The 20,465-nt window shown below is 36.6% G+C and overlaps 1 protein-coding gene across 1 annotated transcript in view; it reads right to left on the reverse strand.

Moving 5' to 3' along the window:
• LOC129677283 (cilia and flagella-associated protein 47-like) overlaps window positions 1-20,465 on the reverse strand; it is a 603,052-nt gene that overhangs the window by 536,411 nt on the left and 46,176 nt on the right. The window contains 5 exon segments of the mRNA XM_055607932.1: window positions 12,183-12,279; window positions 12,372-12,564; window positions 14,449-14,601; window positions 18,067-18,283; window positions 19,465-19,654. Of these exon segments, the coding sequence (XP_055463907.1) occupies window positions 12,183-12,279; window positions 12,372-12,564; window positions 14,449-14,601; window positions 18,067-18,283; window positions 19,465-19,654 (850 nt within the window).

Here is a 20,465-nt window from a genome sequence, read left to right on the forward strand (position 1 = left end):
TAGAGATTATTGCTTCATGTTCAATGTGAATATATTCTAGTATGAAAATTTTATGGTAAAATGATAAGCACAATAAAATTCCTATCAACACTTTGATCTGCAAACTTTCACCAAAGTCTACTTCTATAAATACACTTATTTTGCTTACCTATGCATAATTCATTAAAAGAAAAATACCAGTTTTCAGGGGTTGGCTCTCTCCTGTGAGGTGGGTCTCAAGTTGGGCCAGTCATTGGTTTGCCATTCCCTCATTTTTTATCAAGGTTATTTTTTTTAATTTAGTCAATGTTCAGCCCAATTGTAGCCACCTTCCTCCTCTCTTCATGGTCCTACCATCCCTCTCTCTCCTTGCCTAACCCCTCCACTAATCCTCAGAAAGAGGGATCCCTACGTCCCTTACCATCTGACCCTAAACTATCAAGTCCCGTCAGGACTGCCTGCATCCTCATCCTTCATGGTCTGGCAAAGCTACTCTGCTAGGGAGAAGTGACTGAAGAGCAAGAAACAGAGTTTGTATCAGAGACAGGCACTGCTCCCCTTACTAGGAAACCGACATGGAGACAAAGCTACCTATTAGCTACATCTGAGCAGGGGGTCTAGGTTCTCTTCATGCATTGTCCATGGTTGGTGCCTCATTGTCTCTAGGCCAACCCTGGGCCAAGATTTTTTTGTTCTGTTGGTCTTTTTGTGGAGCTCTTGTCCCTTCTTATCCTTCTATCCCCCCACTTTTCCATAAGACTCCCTGTGCTCTGCCCCAAGTTTGGCTGTGAGTCTCAGCATCTGCTTCGATACGCTGCTGGGTGGAGTTTTTCAAAGGACCCTCTATATATAATAGGCTCCCATCCTGTTTCCTCTCTTCACCCACTTCCAGTATCTATCTATTTGCCCTTCTGAATGAGAATTAAACATCCTTCCTAGGGTCCTCCTTTTATTTAGCTAATTTAGGTCTGTGCGTTGTAACATGGTTATGCTGCATTATATAGCTAATATATGCTTAAAAGTGAGTATATACCATGAATCTCTGCTCCATCTTTATCCATATATTTCTTGTAGGTAAGACAAATTTTGGGTTGAGGGTTTTAAAGATGAACTGGTGTCCCCCTTCCTCCATGGAAGTCCTACATAGGTAGGGAACTTCATGATCACCTTAATCAGTATAGGAAGACCAAGCCTATTATGGGTGGAACCATGTATGGGTTTGAAGTTGTGGAATAAACAAGAGTAGGGAAAAGTAAGTTGAGCAATGAAGCATGTATTCATTAAATAATCTCTGCTCTTCACTGTGGATACGACTAGCTATCTTGAGCTCCTGCCACCCTGACTTCTCCACAATAATTGGCCGTGTTCTGTAATTTTGAGATAAAATAATTTTCTCTCCTAGGTTGCTTTTTCTCAAAGTATTTTAATCACAAAAACCAAAATAAAACTAGAACATATTCCCTTATGTATATGTCTTAATTGTGTTGGTTTATTGAACTGATCATTCATATTTACTTTCTAGTTATTAGCTATTTAAAAAGCAACTATATATATTTGATAGCAACAGTGATTTGAGCATACAACTTCATATCTTTTGGATAAGTACTTAGGAATAAAATGAAAGAATTTTGTGGTTAGTGTCTAAATATATAAGGAGCCATAAAGCTATTTAAAACAGTTTTATCCACACTAGTAGTATACAATTTAAGAGTATCAGGTTCTTTGTTTTCCTGAGAAAAAAAATAAATAATGAGATGGTTTTGCATCATGGTTTAAGTCTAATCATGTACTAAATTTATAGTATCTTCTCATTTTGGTTTAAGTTTGTATGTCCTTAAGAACTAACAATATCTAATATGATAGTACAACAATGAAGCATGTTAATTAATTGTTTAATTTTCCAACCTATTTATTAAAATATGGTTGCTTTCTTAAGTTTTATTCCATATTCTAGTTAAAATAAATTATTGATAGTTTGTAACAGTTCATTTTAGTCAATAGATGTTTTTGCTCTCCTACTGGTATCTTTACAGAAATAATTTTGATTAATCACTGAATAATTTTTATTTATTTTATTTTATTATTTATTATATTTTTTCACTTTCTCTCACAGCTATAGCCCCTACCATCATCCCTTTCCAATCCCAGCCTCCCTCTCTCTTCTTCTCCCATTCTGCTACCCCAGTCCAAAGATAAGGGAGGTCCTCTTCCCCTTCTATCTGACAATAGCCTATCAGGTCTCATCAGCACTGGCTATATTGTCTTCCTCTGTGGCCTGGTAAGGTTGCCCCACCCAATCAGGGGAGGTGGTCAAAGAACCAGCCACTGAGATCATGTCAAAGACAGTCCCTGTTCCCCTTACTAGTCAACCAACTTGGAGACTGAGCAGCCATGGGCTACACCCATGCAGGGATTCTAGTTTATCTCCATTCACGGTCCTTGGTTGGAGTACCAGTCTTTGAAATGACCCCTAGGCCCAGATTTTTTTGATCTCTTGCTCACCTTGTGGAGTTCCTGACCCCTCCAGATCTTTCTATCTCTCTCAGCACTCTTCCCAAAATTTGGCTATGAGTTTCAGCATCTGCTTTGATACCCTACTGTGCAGAGTTTTTCAGAGGCCCTCTGTGGTAGGCTCCTGTCCTGTTCCCTGTTTTCTCCCACTTCTGATATCTATCTGGTTTGCTTATCTTGAATTCTTATATGATTTGTCAAATATGATTTTCAAAATTAAAAGATTTTAGGACTCCAATAAGGCAGCGATTAGTGTCCACCATTTCTGAAGGACAGAAGATCAGAATCTCCAAAATTGGTGACTGGATGGCCTGTTGATTCCAGAGCATTGACACTGAGGCTTCCAGTGTTAGAGAGGACAACCCCAGAGCTGGGACAGATTGGATTCAGGACCCCTGTGTCTGGGGTCTGAGAGTGGTGAACTATTGACCACCTGCATTCTCAGCTGCACTTTCACTTGCTCCAGCAATAGCATGGTGCACATAACCCCAGGTAAGGGGCCTACTTCCTCTAATGGCCAAACAAGGGACCTAAATATGAGAGTAGAAAACTGTGGACCTCCTGTGCTTTCCACACACTCCTGCAAGTGAGTGCATCTCTAAAAAAGTGTTTAAAGAGCCTCAGATCCCAGGTTCCTCATCACCAGACATCAGATCCTTCCCACTCACACCTCCACTATGGACAACAATGATGTCTTCAGGACAGCATTCTCAACATTAAAGTCCCTGTTCTGTGGGTCTCCCAATGTAGTCCAGCCAAACAATTCCTGAAAATAATTCCAGTAACAAAGATGGCCCATCCCAGACAGATCTGAATGCTTGAAGCACAATACCGCAACATGTCTGTGGATCGCTGAGACATTTAAAACATTTGTGCATGCAAACTGTACCTGCTGAGCCTGCACCACAACCTGAGCTAACACTCCTCCCTCACATTCCACCCTTTCAGGCAGGTAGACTTCCATGCACACTTCTGCATTTGCGCACATGGACCTGAGACCTTCCTCCCTTAGCTACATCTGAAACACCAACACCCACTCTTAAACCAGTAGACCTGTCTTCTTTCCCTGAAGAATAATCCAGACTCCAGAGATAGACCCAGCCTGTAATACAGGCTCCAGGAACAAACACCAAAGGCTATGGAACATCAAATGGCTACAGGCCACTGTAAGAATACATCCAACAAAAATCAGGACATTATGGCTTCACCAGCAACCACCAAAAACAATAGATATTTTATTTCATCAGAAAAAAGGAAAATTATTTTAAATCTATGATTATTCAGTTATTAGAAGCACATAAAGAGGAAATAAACAAAACTCTCAAAAAAATAAAGACAAATATGGCCACATAAATAGAGGCACATGAAGAGGAAACAAGCAAAAAAATTGATGCCATCATGGAAAGATAGGTATCCACATTCAAACACATCAAGTAAATGGTGCAAGAAATGAGAACAGAATTAGAATCAATAAAGACAACACAAACAGAGAAAGTCTTGGAGCTGGAGAAATTAGAGAAGGGATCAGGATGCACAAAGGTAAAACCTCACAAACAGAATATAAGGGATAGAAGAGAGAATATAAGGCACAAAAGATACAAATGCAGAAATTGATACTTCTGTCATAGAAAAAATAAAATCAGAAAAGTCCCAATCACAAAACATCAAGGACACCATGAAAAGACAAAATCTAGGAATAATAGAAATAGATGAAAAAGAAGATTCCAGGCTCCAGGGTCCAGATAATAATGTCAAGAAAATCAGAGAAGAACATTTTCCCATCTTAAAAGAGATGTCTTTATACATACAAGAGGCTTGCAGAATACCAATAGACTAGACCAGAAAAGAAACTCCTCACATCACATAATTGTCAAAACACTAAATCTATATAAAACAAAACAAAACAAAAACATTAAAAACATCGAGGCAGAAAGGTCAAGTAACTTACAAAGGTTGACCTATCAAAATCACCCCAGACTTTTCAACAGAGACTATGAAAAACCAGAAGGGCCTGGGCAGATGTCATGCAGACTCTAAGAGAACACAGACATCAAACCAGAATAGTATACCCAGCAAAGATTTTAATCAAGATAGATGGAGAAAACAAGATATTCCATGACAAAACTAAACTTAAACAGTATCACCACAGCAACCCAGCCCTACTACAATCTAACAAAATTAACTACACCAAAGAATACATAGTACATAGATAATTAAACAACAAAAAAATCAAAAGAAAACAAGCACACAAACACACAATCACCAACAAATCCATAATAAAAGGAAATAACATTCTTTTGTCACTATTATCTATCAACATCAATGGACTCAGCTCTCGAAAAAAAGACACAGACTAACACAATAGTTGGAGAAACAGGATCCAACATTCTGTTACATCCAGGAAACACACCTCTGTAACAAGGAATAAAGAATAAAGGGCTGGAAAAAGGTTTTTAAAAAAAGAGACCCAGAAAACAAGCTGTAGATAGTATCTATCCTAATATCTAATAAAATAGACTTTCAACAAAAATTAATCAAAAAATAATGGAGAGGAACACTTCATTCTTATCAAAGGAAAAATCCACCAGGAGGACGTCACAATCCTGAACATAAATGCCCCAAATGAAAGAGCACCAGCACTAGTAAAACAAACATTATTAAAGTTCAAATCACACGTTGATCTCAACACCTTAATAGGAGAAACTACAATACTCCACTCTCAAACAAGGGACAGATTATCTAAGAGAAGCTAAATCAGAAAATAGTGACACTTACAGAATACCTAAATCAAAAGGACCTAATAGATGTCTACAGAACTTTTCACACAAAATCAAAACAGAATAACTTTTTCCAGTATGTCCCAGAACTTCCTAAAAAATTGACCATATACTCGGGCACAAAGAAAGCTGCAACAGATACAAGAATATGGAAATAATTCCGTGTATCCTATCAGACCATCATGGCCTAAAACTAGACCTCAACCGCAACAGAAATAACAAAACACCCTACACAAGCATGGGAACTAAACAACTCTCTACTCAAAGAGAGCTGGGAAAGGAAAGAAATTAAAAAAAAAAGAATTTAGAGACATCATAAATATCAATGAAAATGAAGGTAAAACTTACCTGAACTTATGGAACACAGTGAAAGCAGTGCTAAGAGGAACCTTCACAGCACTAAATGCCTCCATAAAGACATTTGAGACATTCATCAAGCAACATAAAAGTCCACCTAAAGGCCATAGAAAAAAATTGAAGCAGACACACCACAGAGGATTACACAGCTACAATAATCAAACACATTAATAACAAATTTTTGACCAAACTAACTAAAAGGAAGACAGAAACTATCCAAACCAGAAAAATTAGAAACTAAAGGGAGGCCATAACAAAAGTCACAGATGAAATTAAAAGAAACATTAGGTCTTATTTCAAAAACTTATATGCCACAAAATTTGAAACTCCGAATGAAATGGACAATTTTCTTGATAGATTCCATTAACCAAAGCTAAGCCAAGGTCATGTAAATACAATGAACTGTCCTATATCCCCCAAAGAAACAGAAGCCATCATCAAGTCTCCCTGTAAAAAAAAAAAAAAAAAAAAAAAAAAAAAAAAAAGCCCATGGCCAGATGGTTTTAGCACAGAATTCTACCATACCTTCAAAGAAAAGCTAAAACTATACTCTTCAAATTATTCCACAAAATAAAAACAGAAGGAACATTACCAAACTCATTCAATGAAGCCATACTCACCTTGAAACCTAAACCACACAAAGACACAGATAAAAAAGATAATTTCAAAACTATGTTTACATTGATGCAAAATCACTCAATAAAATATTTGTAAACCAAATCCAAGAACACAGAAAAGATATCATCCACCATGACCAAATAGGCTTCATCCTAGGTATTCAGGAGTAGTTCAGTATATGAAAACTGACCAATGAAAAACACCATATGAACAAACTGAAGGAGAAAACCCAAAGGATCATCTGCTCAGCTACTGAAAAAGCATTTGACAAAATCCAACACCCATTCATGTTTAAGATCTTGAAGACATCAGAGATACAAAGCACATACTTAAACATTGTAAAGACAATATACACCAAGCCTATAGTCAACATCAAACTAAGTGGAGAGAAGCTTAAACCAAGCCCTTTGAAATCATGGACAAGGCAAAGCTGCCCACTCTCTCCATATCTCTTCAATTTAGTACTTGAAGTCCTAGCTAGAGCAATAATACAACTAAAGGAGATCAAGGGAATACAAATTGGAACAGAAGAGGTCAAAGTTTCACTATTCACAGATGATATGATAGTATACATGAGTGACCCTAAAAATTCAACCAGAGATCTCCTTCAGCTGATAAACACCTTCAGCAAAGTGGCTGGATACAAAAAATAACTCAAAAAAAAATCAGTAGCCCTCCTGTATACAAAAGACAAAAGGGCTGAGAAAGAAATTAGGGAAACTACACCCTTCACAACAGCCTCTAATAACATAAAGCACCTTGGTGTGACTCTGACAAAGCAAGTGAAAGACCTGCTTGAAAAAACTTTAAGTCTCTGAAGAAAGAAATTAAAGAAGATATCAGAAGATGGAAAGATCTCCCATGCTCATGGATCAGTAAGATTAACATTCTGAAAATAGCCATCCTGCCAAAAGCAATCTACAGATTCAATGCTGTTTCCATCAAAATACCAACACAATTCTTTACAGACCTTGAAAGAACAATTCTCAATTTCATACAGAAAAACAAACAAAAAAAATACAGACTTGCTAAAATAATACTGAACAATAAGAGATCCTTTGGAGGTATCTCCATCTCTGATCTCAAGCTGTACTATAGAGCAAGAGTAATAAAACCTTCAGGGTACTGTCACAGAAACATAATGGCTGATTATTGGAATCTAACAATGACCCAGAAATAAACTCACACACATACGGATACTTGATTTTGACAAAGAAGCCAAAACCATAAAATGGGGGAGGGGGACAAAATCTTCAACAAATGGTGCTGGTTTAACTGGATGTTTACAGGTAGAAAAATTCAAATAAATCCATATTTATCACCCTGCAAAAAATTAAAGTCCAAGTGGATCAAAGACCTCAACATAAAGCCATCATTCTAAATCTGTTAAAAGAAAAACAGGGAAGGAGCAATGAACTCATTGGCACAGGAGACAACTTCCTGAGCAGAACACTGACAGCACAAGCTCTAAGTTCAGCAATCAATAAATGGGATCCCATGAAACTGAAAATCTTCTGTAAAGCAAAGGACACTGTCATCAGAACAAAACGACAGCCTACAGACTGGGAAAGGATCTTCACCAAACCTATATCTGACAGAAGTCCACTATCCAGAATTTATAAAGAAATCAAGAAGTAAAAAAGCAACAAATCAAGTAATCCAATTTAAAAACTGGGGTACAGAGCTAAACAGAGACTCCACAAGAGAGGAATATTGGACTGCAGAGAAATACTTGAAGAAATGCTCAATATTCTAGTCATCAAGGAAATACAAATCAAAACTACCCTGAGATTGCACCTTATACCTATAGGAATGGCTAAGATCAAAAATTCAAGTGACAGTACAGGCTAGAGAGGATGTGCAGAAAGAGGAACCCTCCTCCATTGCTGGTGGGAAAGTAAGTTCTACAACCACTTTGGAAATCAATCTGGTACTTTCTCAGACAATTAAAAATAGTGCTATCTCAAGATCCAGCTAAACCACTTATACACATTTATCCAAATTATGCTCAAGCATACAACAAGGACATTTGCTCAACCATGTTTGTAGCAGGTTTATTCATAATAGCCAAAATCTGAAAATAACCCAGATGTCCTTCAAAGGAGGAATTATATACAGAAATTGTTGTACATTTACACAAAGGAATATTACTCAGCAATTAAAAACATGGGAATCATGACATTTTCAGGGAAATGGGGGAGCTAGGAAAGATCCCAGAAGGTATCCCAGAAGCAGAAAGACACACAGGGTATATACTCACTTAAAAGTGGATATTAGTCATATAATATAGGATAATCATACCAAAATCTGTATAAATGAAGAAGCTAAGCAAGAGGGAAGACCCTGGTTAAGATGATAAATCCTTACTCAGAAAGAAAATGAGACAGACATCAGAAGAGAGAGAAAACAGGGTATAGGACAGGCGCTCACCACAGAAAGCCTCTGAATGACTCTACCTCCTGCAGGATATAAAGCAGATGCTGAGACTTATAGCCACACTTTGGGCAGAGTGCAAAGAATCTTATGAAAGAAAAAGGAGAGAGAAAGGCTTGGAATGCACAGGAGCTCCACCAGGAGAGCAACAGAACCAAAAAATCTGGGCACAGAATTATCAACAGAGGAATACCGAATTGGAGAGAAACAAAGAAATGTTCAATGTCCCTATTCATTTGGGAAGTGTAAATCAAAACCAGTCTGAGATTTCACCTCACATCCTTTAGAATTGCAAAGTTCCAAAACTCAATGGATGATGCATGGTGGAGAGGATGTGGAGATATAGGAACTCTCTTCCATTGCTGGTGGGAATGTAAACTTGTACAACCACTTTGCAAATCAATCTTGTGCTTTCTCAGACAATTAGGAATAATGCAACCTCAAGATCCAGGTATACCACTCCTAGGCATATACCCAAAATATGCATGATCTTTCAATAAGGACATTTGCTCAACTATGTTCATAGCAGCTTCATTTGTAACAGCCAGAATCTGGAAACAACATAGATGTCCCTCAATGGAGGAATGGATACAGAAAGTGTGGTATATTTACACAGTGGAATACTACTCAGCAATTAAAAACAAGGAAATCATGAAATTTGCAGGTGAATGGTGGGAACTAGGAAAGATCATCGTGAGTGAAGATACACAGAAGCAGAAAATTACACATGTCATATACATTCACTTATAATGGGATATTAGCCATACAATATAGGATAAATATACTAAAATCTATAGTCCTAAAGAAGTTAAATAGCAAGGAGGATCCTACACAAGATGCTTAATCCTTAATCAGAAGGGCAAACAGGACACATATCTGAAGTAGGAGAAAACAAGGAACAAGACAGTGGTGTTCCTCTTTCAGAGGACCTCTGAAGGACTCTAACCACCAGGGTATCAAAACAGTTACTTATACTCATAGCAAAACTTTGGGCAGAGTGCTGAAATCTTTATGGATTAAGAGGGAGATAAAATGACATGAAGGGGACAGGAACTCCACAAGGAGAAAAACGAAGTCAAAATAGTAGACCCAGGTAGTCCCGCAGATATGAATACTCCAACTAAGGACCATGCATGGAGAGGACCTAAAACCCTTGTTCAAAGAAAGCCCATTGGTAGCTCAGTTTCCAAGTGGGTTCCCTAGTAAGGAGTAGAGGGGCGCCTCTGACACTAACTCAGTGGAAGGGGGGTTCTTTGATCACCTCCTGCTGGGACTTTCAGCCATGCCAGGCCACAGAGGAAGATGATGCAGCCAGCCTTGATGCAACCTGATGAGCCTGGGTCAGATAGAAGGGGAGGAGGACCTCCCCTATTAGTGGACTAGAGGAAGGGCATAGTGGGAGAAGAGGGAAAGAGGGTGGCAGAGTGGCATTGGGAGGAGACAGGGATGGGGCCACAGCCAGGATACAAAATGTATACATTGTAGTAAATAATAAATACAAAATTTTAAAAGTGAAACATTTTACTTTTCCAAAGGATATTTTCATATATACATAAGATCTATATACATATCTACAAAAGATCTGCTTTTTGATCTATACACCCAGCTTTTTAAAGACAAAACTGACAAAGTTTATACCAGATTACAATAAGCAGCATATTTTCACATATATAATTGTATTGTGGTAGGATTAAAAACATCTAATCGCAATTTCTGTCACCTCGTTGTATACTTTGGCATGTTTGGAAAAATGCCTAGGAGTGGTATACCTGGATCTTGAGGAATCACTATTTCTAACTGTCTGAAAAAGCTCCAGATTGATTTCCAAAGTGGTTGTACAAATTTACATTCCCACCAGCAATTGAGGAGGGTTCCCCTTTCTCCACAACCTGTCCAGCATGTATTGTCACTTGAGTTTTTGATCTTAGCCATTCTGATGGTTAAGGTAAAATCTCAGGGTAGTTTTGATTTGCATTTCCCTGATGACTAAGAACACTGAACATTTCTTCGATTTTCTGCCATTCTATATTCTTCTATTGAGAATTTTCTGTTTAGCTCTGTACCCCATTTTTAATTGGGTTACTTGATTTGTTGCTTTTTTTTAAATTCCTTGTGTCCTTCACATATTCCGGATATTAGCCCTGTGTCAGATATAGGGTAAGTGAAGATCCTTTCCCAATCTGTAGTCTGTCGTTTTGTTCTGATGACAGTGTCTTTTGCTTTACAGAAGCTTTTCAGTTTCACGAGGTCCCATTTATTGATTGTTGATCTTAGAGCAAATGCTGTTGCTGTTTTGATATGCTAAGGTTAGAGGAAATGAGAGGAGGACCTCTCCTATTAGTGGGCTTAGAGAGGGACATGGTAGGAGATGAAGAAGTTAAGGTAGGGTAGGGAGGGAATAAAGAAGGTTGCTATAGCTGGGATACAAAAATAATAAACTGTAATCAAGAAAAAATACATTAATTAAAAAAATTCTGTCACTTCACACAGGACATACATTTGTATCACTACCGATTTTCAATTACATAAAACTTTGTTATTAAATGTAGTCACAGTGCTAAACTCTTACAGTAGCTTTCTAGAACTTACACTAAATTAAGCTTTGTATCCTGTGACCAACATCCTTGTTTTGTCCTCTATCTCATACAAATCCTGGTAACAACTAGTTTATTTTTTTGCTTTTATAGTTCAAGTGCTTCTTTTAATTCCAGATAAAAACAAGGTAATGTGGAATTCATACTGGTCTGCTTGATTTATTTCAGTGTCCTTCATATGGATTCATTTAGCAGCAAATATCAAAATATCTATTTAAACTTTTATTATACTATATTTTATCAATATATCACATTTTTTCATTACATATTTTATCCTATGGTAGCATGTTTTACCTATATCTACATTGTGAAATAGTAAATAGTGGTAATTAACATATGGGATAGCTAGTGTACTTTTCAGCTGTCAGTAAAAAAAAAATTAAAATATCTACTCTCGGCAATATTCATGTATGCATTATCTTTTTAATTATAGCTACCATGTTGTACAGTCGATCTTGATGATAACTATAAGTCTAAAACAGGATTGGGGTTGCTGCTAAAGCAATCTTTCATGGTTTAAATCTAGGACTATAATCAGTTGCCCTGTCACCTGAGCACAGACCTATCATCTAAAATTAATCCTCATGTGTCTTTAGTTCTAGTAGGGTTTCACAACTTAGGAACTGAGGCAAAAGCTCTCACAATGACACATCTATCCAAGAACAGGTGCATAATTCCTGTTGTGTGGTAAAATGAACCGTGGTCTTTCAATTCTACCATCTTAATGAAATCTGCTTTTGAGAATGGGTGAGAATATAATTTAAAATTGGTGGATAGAGATGTGAGTAGAATCTGGATTGAGTGGGTATTGGGTAGTGGATTGAGTGGGTAGTGATCAAATATATTGTATAAAAAAATAAAAGAAAATCAGCACACATACACATACATGTGGTAGAATTATGCATAACCTTACCAACAATTACTTGATGAATTTGCTTTGGTGTCAAAACTTTGCTGCAGTCATGTTTTTCACGGTGAATGGTTGGCTTTGATTTAAGTCTTCTAGTGATCTGTTTTTCCAAATTAATCATTCCATATTAGTAAAAGTCATTTTTAGAATTCTCATGACATAACAACAAAATTGAAAATAAAATGCACATACCGTTCTCTCCAGACATTCTGTCTCCCTGCATTCCATTTTCTTGGTGCTTAGCAATCTCTTAGCTCTGAGAGAAGAAGCTTTTAAAGATGAAGGTATCTCCTCTTTTGTTACTGATTGAGATGGTGATGGTGACCTTAAACTAGATGATGGCTGCATGTCTATATATTCTTTGTTAAGGGGAAATTTGAGTTCCCTATAAAAATAAATATAATATTGATGTTCTTGTTCTTGATGATGATGATAATGATAATGATGAGTAACTGAGGAAAACTTGTTCATAAAATACAGTAGTAAGTGCAAATATCCTCTGTGAGGAACACTGTTCTAGACTTATCCGTATCTATTTAACTGAATTGGAATATTAATCTGCAGGATGTTTTCCTCCAGTAAGTAGCCTCTACTCTTCGTAAACACCTCATAGAGGAAGTTATAGCTACCCCTATTCCTTTGTCACACTCAAAAGACAGACTATAATCACTGAGAGATTTGGATCAAAGTGAAAGTCTCTTTAGTTCAAGATAGAAATAATGATTTATGTCATTTATGCTCAAAAATCTTGGCATTGGGTTGTGGCAGTCTATTTGGAGTTATTGACAAATTGGCGTGTGCATCTCCAAAAGGAAATCGGGCCTCTTGGTCCTGATTCCTATCTAAAGCTTGGAGGCTAAGACTTTGACCTTGGCAGCAGAGGGATCCAGCCCTGAGAACTAGACCATAAATTCCATGTAACCATGGTAACCAGACAGTAGGTTCTATGTAACTTTAAGTAAGCCCTCTTATGTTTTGGCTAAGTAAAATTGCCTGTGTGAGAAACTGCTTGTACTTTTTTGCCTACTTCAGTGTTAACCTGACGTCCATTAAATCAACACTTTGATCAGCATGTAGACTTGGTGTCCTTCTCTGTGTCACTCTGTCTCTCTTTCCCCACCCCTCTCTCAGGTGGTATTCAGGTGTCACTGCTGGCCGGTGATATTGGGTTGAGTACAAAATTTATTTGAAATACATCAATTCTTCTCCAGATGTATGTACTCTGATGCCTATGTCCTCCAAATCTTTTTCTTGGGAATATGCTTTTAGTGAATCCTTGCCTTGGATCTGCCACTTACCTAAGACAACTCCCAACAAAAAGTTAGCAAAAGTTACTGCACCTAAAGTAACTATATGTTTTGCTTTTAACATGTTGAAATGCTACTAAAACTCAAAATTAAAACAAATACAAGGCATAAAGAAATCTGATATTAACAAGATTAAAATTTGTATCATAATAGTCTATACAATAAAATAAACATCATAAGATAAACATTGGATATAAACTTAAGACAAAAACAGATACTTAGATTTCCTTTTTGATAAATAATACTCAAAACACAAATCAGACTTTATTAAGCAAAGAAGCTTCTGGAAAGCAAAGGAATGAATAAAAAGTAGAAACAATCTGCAATGGGTAAAATATGCAAATTATTCATTTGAAAATAGATTTATGCAGAATGCACACATAACTAAAAATTTCAATAACAGTCTCTCAATAAGCAAACTAAACTGTAAACAACTTAAATGAATAGATATTTCTTAAAGAAAGACCACAAAATTTACTTTAGACTAATCAGTGTCTTCAGGCAATAGGAAAACAAAAAATCAAAATATCACTGAGATTATCACTTCAAGTCATTAAAATAGCTATTATTAAAATGAAAAACTACAACAAATGCTAAAAAGATGTGGAGAAATGCACATCTTTTTATTAAAAAACATTATTACAGGTAACATACAACCACTAGGATGGAGGAAATCAAATTTAGAAAAACAAGGTAATGACAAGGAAATTAAACAAGCATTTGTTACACTGATTTGATCCAAATTCATTGTATACATGTTCCATTATACTTCATAAATATATTCAATTATTGCATTGATCAAAAGTTATAAAACTGTTTATGATGACAATGACAAATACCCTGATTTGATCATTATATTTAATCATTATGCTGTACTCCACAAATTTACATAACTCAAATAATCAATTTAAGAAGAAAACCAAATCTTACCTTTAGGCACATTATTTGAGGAACTATCTTACCTCTTTGCTTCTTTCTTTAGGCGTGCATTTCTTAAATTTCGAATATAGTCTGCATAGTAATCTTGATGTATTTTTCTTTCCAGTTTTTCCAAATCAGTGTATTCAAAATCAGGATCCACATAATCATACCTTGGCATCTTTGTGAAAATCGTCCTACAAGATAAAAAAAAGATGTCATGCTACACATACTATTGTTAGATTATTTACCTTCTATGTGCACTCCTTCTTCCAAAAATAAGAATCATAAAAAAGCCCTGTGGCTCTTTGAGAAAGATTACTACTAAGGGATCTTTTTTTTAAATTTTAATTTTAATTTTTTTTACATTTTTTATTTTTTATATTAATTACAGGTTATTTACTTTGTATCCCAGCTGTAGCACCTCCCTCATTCCCTCCCAATTCCACCCTTCCTCCCTCATCTCCTCCTATGCCTGTCTCAAATCGACAGATGGGGGAGGTCCTCCTCCCCTTCCATCTTATCCTAGATCATCTGAACTGGCTACATTGTCCTCCTCTGTGATCTGGCAAGGTTGCTCCCCCATCCAGGGGAGGTGGTCAAAGAGCTAGCGACTGAATTCATGACAGAGACAGTTCCTGTTCCCCTTACGTAGGGTATTGGCTAGGATACCCACTTGGATACTGAACTGCCATAGGCTACATCTCACCTTTTTCATTTAGTTGCAAAATAGGGTTGTTTTGTTGCTGTTTTTGTTGTTTTTGTTTGTTTTTTTTTATTTTCTATTATTATTTTTATTATTATTATTACAATGTATTCACTCTGTATCCTAGTTGTAACCCCTTTCTTAATCTTCTTCTGGTCCAACCCTCCTTCTGTCTTTCACCACATCACCCTCCCCTAAGAGGAACAGGGAGATACTAGGATGGGTCAGGAGCTACACAAGGAGACCAACAAAGCCAAAAATATGGGCCCAGGTGGGACTGCAGAGACTGATGCATCAAACAAGGACCATGCATGGAGAGGACCTAGAACCCTTGCTCAGATGTAGCCCATAAGCAGTTCAGTCTCCACATGGATACCTAGTAAGGGGAGCAAAGGCAGTCTCTGACATGAGCTCAGTTGCCTGTTATTTGATCACATGTCCCTGTGGGAACCACCTAACCAGCCCACAGAGGAAGAGGGTCCAGGCAGTCCTGATGAGACTTGATAGACTAGAGTTAGACAGTAGGAGAGGAGGGCTTCCCTTATCAGTGGACTAGGCAAAATAGGTTTATGGTGATACTGAAGTGCTTTCCCCAATGCCAAGGCTGAGGTTAGGCCAGCAAAACTAACAAGATATGAAACTTTTCTAAACCCTGAAACATCTCTGAAAGGGAAAAATATTATTTCCTCTGTGGAACTGATGTGTCTGTCTATCCTATTAAGAAACTGTCTCAGCATACAAGTAGCTGCCTCTTCTAACACTTTCTCATTCCTAGTCCAGATCCTTCCTGCCAATGGTCACCAAGCTCTCTCTTCTAAAAAATATAATTCCAAAGGGTAATTTCCTCTTGGCCACTTTTCAGGAACCACGGGAAGAGAAATTTTGTTGTGGTTGTTGTTCTAATAATGAGTTCCTTAAACTTTAGAGTTTATGAAATATCCATCAATAATAAGTTGATAGAAAAAATTCATGAGATCTTTATTACTTTTTATGACATTCACTCAACTGGCATGTTATTCCTCCTTTTTAACAGTAACAAATTTCCAGTAAACTACAGGGCGATTATTCATAGCTTCTGACCTTCATCTATCTCTATCATCCACAAATTTTATCAAATATTGAAAGATTTTCTCAATAATGAATTTATATATGTATATAAGAAAATTTACATATATACATATGTATATAAGAAAAATTAATCATATATTAATTTAGAAATCTCCATGTTTCCCATAATTCTTCATTGTTACATGATGACAAATTTAAATGTGGTAAAAGTTTTACAGAGTGATATTAAAGGAAGGGAAATGTTCAGTTATTCAAAAACAGTTCTCTTTATAGCTAAAGTTCCCTACTGGCTATTGGACTCAACTTTTCAAGGACAGAAATAAATACAGCTATTAAATAATTGCAAAATTCTAAGTTTATTTTTAATTGAGTTAATGTTTATGATATAATTGATAGATTTATAATCAAATTTTTAAAATTAACTAAAACATTATAACTCTGTATAAGCATATGGGTTTTGAGTTGAAATTTTTCCAAAAGCCATATAGTCAGGGTATTGCAGGGTATGTTATGAGCCAAAAGAAAACGTAAAACTAACTTTTCATGATATATAATTATTTTAAATGTCAGAATTGTTTTTATAGTTCTGTTTTTATTGTACTAGTCAAATACTGAGGAAAGCGATATGTGAGTGAAATTTGTAGGAAAAGCAAAACATTAGACCAAGCTCGGGGATTCTTGTAGAAGAATTGGGGGAAGGATACAAGGACCCAGAAGGGACAAGAACTTCACAAGAACAACATAGTCAACTAACCTAGGCCCATGGAGGCTTACAGAGAGTGAAGCACCAACCAACTACCATGTGTGAATTGTACCAAGGCCTGCTACATATATGTAGCTGATGGGCAGTTTGGCTTTCATGTGGGTCCCCTAGCAAGTGGAGTGGGGCGTTCTCTGACATGGGCTCTGTTCCCATTTACAGACCACCTGCCCCTAGCTGGGCTGCCTTTTCTAGCCTCAGTGGAAGAAGATGCCCTTATTCCTGATGTAACTGTAAGTGCCAGAGGTGTTGATATGAAAGAGGTCCCCTTTTCTGATGAGAAAGGGAGGGAGAAAAGAGGGAAGAGAGCGGGAGGGTGGGACTGGGAGGAGAGAAAGGAAGGGGCTGCAACCGTGATGTAAAGTGAACAAATAGTAAAAATATTTTTAAAGTTTTAGTGATTTTTATGACCCCCCCCCAACATAAACAGATGAGTAGAAAAAATACAGGAATATTAAGTTTAGGTAGTATACTATTAACATATAAGTTGGCAGAATATAACCCTCTTCTACTCTTGAATACACTAAAATTTTTTCTGGGTTAAAGGTCAGAAAAATCAAGTATTGATCATTTTTAACTCACCATTGGCAAATTAGTAATTTCTTTGAGGTTATAATGGATTAAAATTTAATTTTAAACACTCTGTATCAACTTAACTAGAAGTTTTAGGTCAAATGGGGAAGAGTTACTAGATAACCTGCCTATGACATGACAAAACAGGGTGATGATAAACATTAATTGGTTTCCTACAATTTAATTTGTTTTATTCAGATAAATTCAAACTCACAATCATACTGAATGAACATAACTATTATTCTGGAGTCTAATTCCAGTAGTAATCATTTCTATCATTTATCTATTGGTATTCATAATATATTTTAGAAGTTACTACATGTGCCATGTATTTTTTCACAAATTAACAATAAAGGGTATAAAGAGTTAAATAAAACAAATACTACCTTGCTTAACAGCCATTTTACTCCACATACATAAAGAAGAACATAATTTCATTCTGATTACTGCCAACAGCAGTTTCTTTCCTTCTTTAACACCAGGATCTTGCAGATCTCTACATATTATCCTGGATACTATGTATTTTAATATAAATTTATTTATATTAAATGTTACCTGAAATGTTTATGGTGATCTCCAGACCTGATACTTGCAGCTCTATCATTAGGAAAGGCAATCAGTGCATTCTTCACTGATTCATCATTTAGGTGATGATTATGAAGGTTCGTCATGGCTGACCTTAGCATTGCTGCTACAGGTGGAAGATAATCCTTTTTCTCTGAATCTCTGATCACAAATTGTCTTGTGGGATTACTAATCAATGGAGATAAACCTTTAATAAAATTGAATATTATATCGGTATTTAGTACTTTGTATTGTACATTTCTAAAACTAAGCACATAGTTATTTAATACACTAGATAATGTATGTGATGGTTTGAGTAAGAATAGCTCTCATAGGCTCATAGATTTGGTTATTAGGTTATCTATTAGACTTATAGATAGGTTATTAGGGTGCAACACTACTTGACAGAGATTAGGAGGCATGACTTTGTTGGAGTAGGTGTAGCCTTTTTGTATTACTCAGGATGGGCTTAGGGGTTTCAAATGTTCCAGTCAGGCCCAGTAACTCTCTTCCTACTGTTTGCCAATCCACATGTAGAATTTTCAGCTCCTTCTCTAGCACCATATCTGCCTGCATGCAGCCATGCTTTCAATAATAATAATAATAATAATAATAATAATAATAATAATAATAATAATAATAGACTAAACAGCTGAAACTTTCAGCAAACCAGTTAAATGCTTGCTTTTGTGTGAGTTGCTGTGGTCATGGCAATAGACCAATAGAATACTAATGAAGACAGTTGATTTTAACAAATGCTAACTTCTCAAACCCATTGTGAAAATACAAATGATTTAATACATGTGCCTATATAAAACCAACTTAACAAAATTACATTTAAATGTTAATAAGCTGTAAATATAATAATAACCATGCTAATTTGAAAATTTATTTTCACTTGACTTATATAAAAGTGAAAGTTTGTTTTTTTTTTCCTTTTTAGGTTAAAGACAGATTAAAGACAACTGTATATCATCAAGTTTCCGTGATTCAACTAATACAATCTTATATATGACTGCATAAAACTGCAGCAGCAAGAAAAACTGGATGTAGTCAAAACTAGTTTACACCAAACTTCAGGAAAAAAAATAGAAAAAAAAATATAGCATGGCAACCATGAAAATGCTTTAGCATCTGTATAAGTTGTCTGAAAATTAAAAAAAAAATTACTGGAAATATGATAGAAATGTAACTCTTTAGTATTAGACAGAGACCTAATTAATAATACTAGAATGCTGGCCCATGATATGTATTTGAACAGGTATTCTAGGTGACTTTGATAGCTTTATAAAGGTAGAAAGCTCTGTTTTGACACTGTCTAATGCATATAATCTTATATTAACAACAATAATCACAACAGAGCTGTGTAAAACAAATACAATAACATACCAGGATTAATTTTCACTCCAACTTTTTTAGTGTAAGCTTTGCAAGTACTGTTGAATTCTAAATGTATATAATGAAAAGGTTTCATTGACAAAGACCGTAAGTTTTCATCTGCCACTGGTCCGATAATCTCAATCAGTTGCTTCACTTTAAATAAACCAATTTGATGTGGAACAAATGAACATATCACATTCTAAATAAAAAGAAAACTTAATCAATATTCTATTGTTAGGAAAAATATGTTAAAAATTAAAATATAGCTTATCTTAATCTCAGGCAACATGATTTTATCCTGGGGATTTACACACAATTTTAGGAAATATCAACAATAAGCCATACGACACTCACTACTAAAACTTTGAGAAAAATAGGGGGGGCGGAGCCAAGATGGCGACTAGCACACACAGTTTCCAAGCTGTGGAAGAGAAAAAGTTCTGAGTTGATGAGTGGAAGAACTTCTGAAGCCAGGGAAACAACGGAGAGACTTTCTAAACAACAGGGAACATCGCCGGAGGTGAAAACCTTGGTCTCGGGTCACCCAGGGACTTGTTTGGGGAAGGTGAGAAACGATCCTTTGATCTCTCGGCACTCCCCTCCCCCAGACCTCCCTCCTCCTCGGCACAGCTGACTCGCCTTTCTCAGCGCAGACCTAACTGCCTGGGGCCTGCAGCCACTGAGGCTGAGCCCCAAATCCTTTATCGGCAAAGGCCAGCAGTACTGTGTCTCAGAGCCCCAGATTCACGCGCGGCAGCTGCACCATCCTCCCAGGGCCCGAGTCTGCTAGACGCCATACTAGCTCCGCAGGATCGCTATCACTGACAGTACGGCCCGCCCAATACCACAGTGACAGAGAATACGCTATATACTCACCAAAACCAGACAGAAACGCCATACAAGCTAGACACACCAGGCGCTGGGCCTCCAAAGCTTGGAGAGCACAGTAAAGAGACCCCAGGACTTCCCAGAAAGCATCTGCACTAGCAACCCAGTCTCCAGTTACAGCG

The sequence above is a fragment of the Psammomys obesus genome, unplaced genomic scaffold (genome assembly GCF_907164565.1).
Source record: "Psammomys obesus unplaced genomic scaffold, mPsaObe1.curated_primary_1811, whole genome shotgun sequence".
NCBI classification, from domain to species: domain Eukaryota; kingdom Metazoa; phylum Chordata; class Mammalia; order Rodentia; family Muridae; genus Psammomys; species Psammomys obesus.